Raw genomic sequence first — 7,448 nt, forward strand, 5'->3', positions numbered from 1 at the left:
AAAAGAGGGAGAGAGATTTAAGACCCCTTCAATTCACTGATTTGAATTGAAATATAACTTTATGTGAGAATTTTTTATTATAATAAAATAATTAAATGTGATTATTTTTAAAAATTTTTTGCTGTAATAAAACACAAATCGGTGAAATGAACGGAATTTTAATGTTACGTTCATTACTAGTTGTTACGGACTAAGCTTTTGTTTTACTCGCTCAAACAACAGCTTGTTCCAAATTTTAAACATTCCCCAACTGGCATGTTCAAATGTTAAGAGACGTATGGGCTTGTATTATTCCTCGATTCCAATAAAAGATGGAATTCGAATAACATCCAACAAATTTCAACTTCGGTAACATCCACCCTATGAGTTCTATCTTATGCCCTTCCGGTTTCCGGTGCAAGAATAAACAAAACAAAAAACAAAAGGTCTTCCCTTATCCTTGCTCTAAAATTGGTTAAAGGAAAATGTGCTGGTACAACAAACGAATTATATAGAAGAAAATAATCAGTGAAAATATCTTTTTAAGCATCAATTTTAACTAGGAGGAGCTCGTCCTATGTTTCCGAATCTAGCCCGAAGGTCCTCATAAGTTCGAGATGCTAGTACGAGGCGAGGTTCATCTTCAGGAATCTCGCGTTCCTGCAATTCCCATAAACATTTTATGAGAAATAGAAAAGATGAATTAAAACAACGCCAATGTGAGCAGAAATGTTAAAGAGTGAGACGAGACTTCAGTACGAAGACCTTGCTCTTAGAATAACTGGCGTTACCCAGCAAATAATCCAACATTAATGGTTTTGCAATAAACATTACATAACATAGGTTAAGAAAGATTACAGTCCTATCAAGTGGTACTTTGAACCTTTGCGGGGGAAAAAAAAAAAAAAAAGAAGTTGCAAAATCCAGAATATTATATCATATAGTGATATCTTTTGAAGGTATGAAATAAACATAAAAAGCACCATCCAGGCAAAAATACTCACTTTTAAGCCTTTGTAATATGCTTCCACTGCAGGAAGAAAAGGAATCTGTTTGCGGGACTGCATCAAGTCCCAAATATAGTTGGCCACGGAATATCCACCGGTCTGCAAAAATAAAAGGGACAGGTTTTCAGACCAATATCTCTGAGGCAGAACGGACCATACATAAGTCATAAACAGAATATTAGCACGATTAGCAAAAAGGAAAGGGAAAAAAAAAAAAAAAAAAATAGCCCGCCTTTTCGCCAGATGCCGCAAGGAGAAGATCACTCGCCAGTTTTGGGCTCAAGAAAAAATTCCTTGAATTCATATCTACCTACATTGGAGAATGCAACTATAGTCAAATCAAGTCTTCAATCAAAATATAAAGATATAAACCAAGAAGCGTGTGATAACTCAAACAGTACCAATGCATCTTGTGCAATTTGCATTCCCCTGGGAGTATACCCAATCATGGCTCCCTCGATGAGAGTCTGGAGCCACAACAGAATACAAGATGTCAGTGTGAACAGAATATGATAACATTAGAATTTAGAAGAACACAATTTAAAAAACTAATGTCTTATACAAACTATTAGAAGAATAGTAAAACAAGTTGAGAATTGAACTAAACAATGAACAACAAAATCACCAATATTTGGAAAAAAAGTTCATAATTCCATTTTGGGTGGACGTGAAGAAATGGCCAATAATACTTCTCTATGGACAGCAAAATATTTTCATTCGTTCACAAAAGAGAGTGAATAAATTGATGTTCAGATGAACTATGTAAAATGCTGATTAACATAGACATCCAACAAAAAACACTGATAGGTCAAAAATCAAATATATACCCCACCTTTGAGGAGTAATATATGGAAATTGGAAATTAATGTGTCTACGAATTACTCACTGTATACAATTCACCAATTGGAGGCTTGTCAGACTTCATGTGGTCTTCAAAAACTTTAAGACCACGGTCAATGTCCCCAGAATGTAGATAGCACCTGCATATAAATGGTGTTGGTGAACACAATGGACTATATATTGAACTACCAAAATGCATTATCCAAAGACGTTAAAGAATACAGGGAACCCTACTGAGCATTTACTAATTAACAATTCAACAGGTACTGAACTACGTACACCACTATCAGTAAGTGCATGCAATCGAGTCAAATAACATTTCAAAATGCATTTAAAAGTTATAACTTATAAGTTCACAATTCATTAGTAATAAATCCTCACCTCATAATTTGCATCACAATGAAGGTATCTGGAGTTTTACCGTCCTTCTCTAACATCTCCAAAAGAGTTTCCATGAGCTGGCAAGATTAACAGAATTATCACTATTCCACATTAGGAGGAACGTGACAATAACGGTTGAGAAGAGTAATACAATTGACATTTCCTATCATAGTTAAGAAGAATGGGCAACAAAATATCCCTCTCATTCGTAAGTAAAAATATAGGCACTTTCAATATATATATATATATATATATATATTGGCACTTCAATGAAATCCATAACTCGACAACCAATGAAGAGAAGCAAGAGCAATAGACACACAGAGACAAAATGGATAAGCTTATAGAGGTTAGTTTGTTTTCGGCAGTTCACAAAGAATATTAACGAGTACCTCTACTTTTTTTAGCTCTGCACAAGCATGAAATGCAGCATGATATGCGGTTAGCTGCTTAACCACAAATCCAAGACGCCTATGAGCATATTCAGCAGTAGGAAGATTATAAAGCTCCTCTGGAAGAACACCCATCATTAAATTCTCAGCAGAGACATCGGATCCCTCAACTGATGTCCATTCCTTTGACCGCTCCACAAACTCAATGATCTTGAAAAGAAACTGGAATATTAGATACAGAAAACAATAACAATAACAACAACAACAATAATAATAGTAGGATGAGCAATTGAAAGCCTAAGATGAAGTCGTTGACAAACTCATTACTTTGGTTGCAAAATCTTCTGGTACAGGTGTCTTGTTTTTATATGCGGTTATAAGCCCTGCGTAGCAATATTTATTTAAACCAAGACCAGCTGTAGTCATATCGCGTATAATTGCGTACCTGTAATATCATATGCAGATTTAACTTTAATAAGTCAAAATACACTTATTTAACTTAAACAAAACATCAAACCGAAGGACATGTCTGTCAGGGACAAGTAAATTGGTATTTAAGAAGACTAGTTTGCAGAAAATTCATTTAAAGTTAAATGAAACAGTTATTAATTGGTAACCCTGCTGTAATATAAGCCACCTTAACCATTACAATAGCGGATAATCAGAGCGCCAGGCTAAGAAGCCAACTGTGGTTGTTCAAATAAGGCAGAATTAAACAAGTAAAAAGTGGCATACACTCTGTCTAAACGGCCAGCCGCAGCACATGCATTGAGTAGACAGACATAGGTTTGCACAACCGGCTTCACTTCTAAAACCTTCATCTCATCCAGAAACTTTAAGCAAACAGAAAAAACGAAATGAATAATTAAAACCATGTCTTAACAGGAAGATATTATTATTTTTTCTAATAAAACTTTGAAGTTATAACTACAATGAAGTGTACCTGAATCGCCCGATCAGAGTTCTTGCTCTTCCCACACAATGATATCAGAATGTTGAATAAATCAACCTATAACGTCAAGAGACAGATTATATTGGTAAAGTCAACAATTGTGGAACAAAGATAACACAAATGTCACATAAGTCAAAGAAATTGGGTAACAGAGTGTTTCCACCAAGTTATTAGTCAGAATGGTCGAAAAAAAATAAAATTTTGCATGCAGTACAAACGAAACCATATGCATAATACAATCTTGCTTTGAGAAATTAAATTATCCTCAATCAAAACTGAAATTTAATGAATACTCACAACCTTATGATTTATCACAGAAATGTTAAAGCTGAATGAGCTAATCCAAACAAGTGGTAGGGAAAAAAATTCCATTTCCAAATATTCAAGCACCAAACACAATGAATAATCCATTAAGAAAGAATGAGAAATATATTAAAATTGGAGCACATACATCAGGGACTAATCCAATGGCCTTCATTTGGTCGGTGAAGAACAAAGCGTCCTGCATTCGACCGCCTTTCAAGGAAGCTATAACGAGCGAGTGGAATGTATCCCTGTTCGGCTGTACTCCGTCGAGCGCCATATCGTCATAGACATCCCTCAACAAGAAATACCTACGCGAATCACAACCGAAAAAAAACTTTTTCAATTTCGTCCTTCAAAAGAAATCACAGTAACACAAAAGGGATCGAAACAGAGAAGGAAAACGAAGAAGAAGAAGAAGAAGAAGAGGACCTTCTCTGCGCGGAGATGGAATCGATGACTGTGTTGTACTCGGAGACATTGTTGGCGTAGTTCCTCTTGTCGTGCTCCTCCGTCGGCGTCGCTGCGGCGGCGAAGTACCGCCGTCCGATGACACGCGAGAGCGACCTGTGATGCCCTAAACGATATCATAGATGCAGAAAAACGCAGCCATTTTTCGGTAGTGAGAAATCGGTTCAAACTTGAAAAATGAATAACTCAGAATCTCATATTTCTCTCCCTAGAATTCCAGATTGAGAAGTGGAGAAGAAGGAGGAATAGGATACCAGTGATAAGCTTGAGGAACCTCATGGCGTTTTGCTCTGATGAGATTCTCTCTCTCTAAAACCTCTCTCTAAAACCTCTACCCAGAAGAAGCCCCCAAACCCTTCCTCTCTCCTTCGCTTGCTGCCTGTCACTCACTGCAGTTCCTGATGCGCACCGTTTTGGAAGAGAGCGAAACAAACGGAGGGGCTGCTTTGGGCCTGTCGTAGGTCTGCTTGGGTTGGGTCCGATATCATGGGCTTTTTTGGGCCCTTCACAAGTATAGCCCACAAAAGCGAAAACTGTTAAACTTACCTGAAACTTAGGCCCCGTTCATTTCGCTGATTCGAGTTTAGAATTTAAATTTTTTTACAGTAAAAAGCTCTTACAAACAATCACGTCTAACTTTTTTGCTACAGTAAAAAGCTCTCACATAAAATCACATCTTAACTCAAATTAAAAACTCGAATCAGCGAACTAAACGGGCCCTTATTTACTCGTTTATTTCGCGGATTCGAATTTTCAATTCAAGTTCAGATGTGATATTTTTTTAGAGTTTTTTACTGTAGTAAAAAAAGTTAGATATAACATTTTTTAAAAGTTTTTCACTATAACAGAATAAGTTAAATATGACATTTTTTTAGAGCTTTTTATTATATAAACTTAAAACTGAAAACTCGAATCGGTGATATGAACGAGACCTAAACTGATCTCGATTCTTATCTCTTACTCTTAATTAATATTATTTTAATTAATATAAGTATTTAATTAAAAGAATATTAATTAAGAGTAAAGTGTAAAAATTCAACTCATACACTGTAAGAAGTATTTCTCTCATTGACCTATAACGAAATTTAAAAATTTAATTACATATATGTCTATTAAGGAATGTCCACGAGTTGTGATATTTACATGTAAGTCTGAAAAATAACCTGTAATAACAATTACATTCTTTGTTAACTACCTCTAAAATCAGTTATATAAATTCACAATCACCCACAAAAAAAAGAGTATATTGTGAATGATATTATAAGCGAACTCTTCAATCAAGCATCGTGATAAGTCATGTACATGTAATTTTTTTTTTATATTCTATAACATTGTTCGTTTACATGTGTAACTTTTTCTATGTGTCGATGTAACGCTCCGTGTTACACGTGTTAGGTCAATATTTATTGAATGTTTATTAAAATAAAGTGAGTGATGCACATACTTATAAATGCGGGTGCCGCACTTAAGACAATTCTCATATTATATCAGTAATAATAAAATAGACAGATTAATAATGATGTTGAATTAGGAAAAATTCTAAATACAGAGTTTAAAAATAATCATTTCGTGTAGTAAAGTATAAATATAGCAAAATTTTTTAAATATTTCAAGAATACAAAAGTTTAATATCATTAAAATAATGACTATATCAATAATATTATTATGATAATTACTGTGTCATTTTTACTATTTATTTAATATTTTAAAAATTTTACTAAACTTCAACTTAAGGGATCCGTGTAGTGTAAATTTTGTTTTATTATTGAAATGAATATCATGGGCTTGTTGACATTGTCATGTCAGACTCCAATAAGGAATTGACAAAAATTTTCAGTGCGATCCTTTTATTTTTTCCTCAAATTTCCAACAAGACAGGAATCAATATTTGCATAGGACTCGAGACTTACTCCACTCATTGTTATTATTAAGAAACACTATTAAACTCGAAATCCTTTTCCTTTTCAAATTGAACTAAGCAAGTAGCAATGTGTGTTTCAATACCTATATATATACCCCGCAAGGTCTCAACAATTTCTTCACAAGTCTTAGCCACAACTTTTTAGTCTTCTTGCTTTTCTTTCTTTCTCTTGTTCACCCGTTTTAATGGAGAACTCAAATCCTTCCATGGAGAAAAACCCAGTAGAATCATTAACTAGCGCTCCCTCTAAAAAAATTCTTTGGCTCATACTCTTCGCTTGAGGTTTGAAGATGAGTTGAGCAGTGATAAAGCTGGTATGTTTCTAAAACATATGATGATATATGCTTATTCATAATGTGTGTGTGCATATATACACCAAAAAAAAAATTTATTTTTTTTATACCTGTGAAACCTGATAAAACTTTGAAATTTTGTAGAATCTTCAACGAGGTCAAACACGAACGGTCGCGAAAGTACTACTTCTGATCACGATGATCATCAATCTAATCAGGAGGTGTAGACAATAATCAACCAGATGATTGAACTTGTAGTTTATGAAGAAAATTCTAGTTCTGACACAAGAAGCATTGCGTCACAAGAAACACAAAGCTATACATCTAATCATCAACAGAGTTATGGATTTACTGAAAATGGAGTTGATTTAAATGGCTACAATTTCCCCTACCATACTCCAAGTTATCAACACAATGACCAACAGAGTAATCCCGGAATTATTGACAATGGAGTTGATTTAAATGGCTATTATTTTCCCTACCAAACACCAAGTTATCAATCTGATCATCAACAGAGTTATGAATTTATTGACAACGGGGTCAATTTAAATAGATATAATAGCCAAGCATTGAGAAAGATTTTATGGTCTGATGAATCAAGGCGAGAAATAGCAAAGATGATTTTTCATCCAGAACATTCAAAGTTATTGCAGGATACCTTGGTACAAAACGACGAACTGATTAACGAGAGCATATTCGGAGTAGTTTTTGAAAATATGTTTCGTGTTATGGAGGACCAGTATGGAACTCATGTCTTTGGGAAGCTAGTTGAATGTCGCAATTCATCTCAGCTGCTATTTATTGTAGCAAATATTACTCTTAATACTCAAACTTTTTTAGGATCGCTATACTCTAAACCTGGGTATTTTCCTTCACTCACACCTTAAATCTCTCTTTTTTTTTTTTGCT

General features: G+C 34.5%; 1 protein-coding gene across 1 annotated transcript; it reads right to left on the reverse strand.

Moving 5' to 3' along the window:
* Nucleotides 1–257: 257 nt before the first annotated feature.
* Nucleotides 258–4,701, reverse strand: LOC21386079 (pentatricopeptide repeat-containing protein At4g35850, mitochondrial). Its single transcript, XM_024176245.1, has 13 exons — nucleotides 4,580–4,701; nucleotides 4,287–4,431; nucleotides 4,003–4,165; nucleotides 3,543–3,608; nucleotides 3,335–3,432; nucleotides 2,927–3,044; nucleotides 2,600–2,809; nucleotides 2,208–2,284; nucleotides 1,873–1,966; nucleotides 1,388–1,453; nucleotides 1,219–1,296; nucleotides 984–1,085; nucleotides 258–639 (listed from the first exon to the last, which is right to left on the reverse strand). Exons 1-13 carry the CDS (start codon nucleotides 4,602–4,604, stop codon nucleotides 535–537), a joined length of 1,347 nt encoding a protein of 448 aa, XP_024032013.1. The 5' UTR covers nucleotides 4,605–4,701; the 3' UTR covers nucleotides 258–534.
* Nucleotides 4,702–7,448: the final 2,747 nt, after the last annotated feature.

This window comes from Morus notabilis, unplaced genomic scaffold (genome assembly GCF_000414095.1).
Source record: "Morus notabilis unplaced genomic scaffold, ASM41409v2 Scaffold1585, whole genome shotgun sequence".
NCBI classification, from domain to species: Eukaryota; Viridiplantae; Streptophyta; class Magnoliopsida; order Rosales; family Moraceae; genus Morus; species Morus notabilis.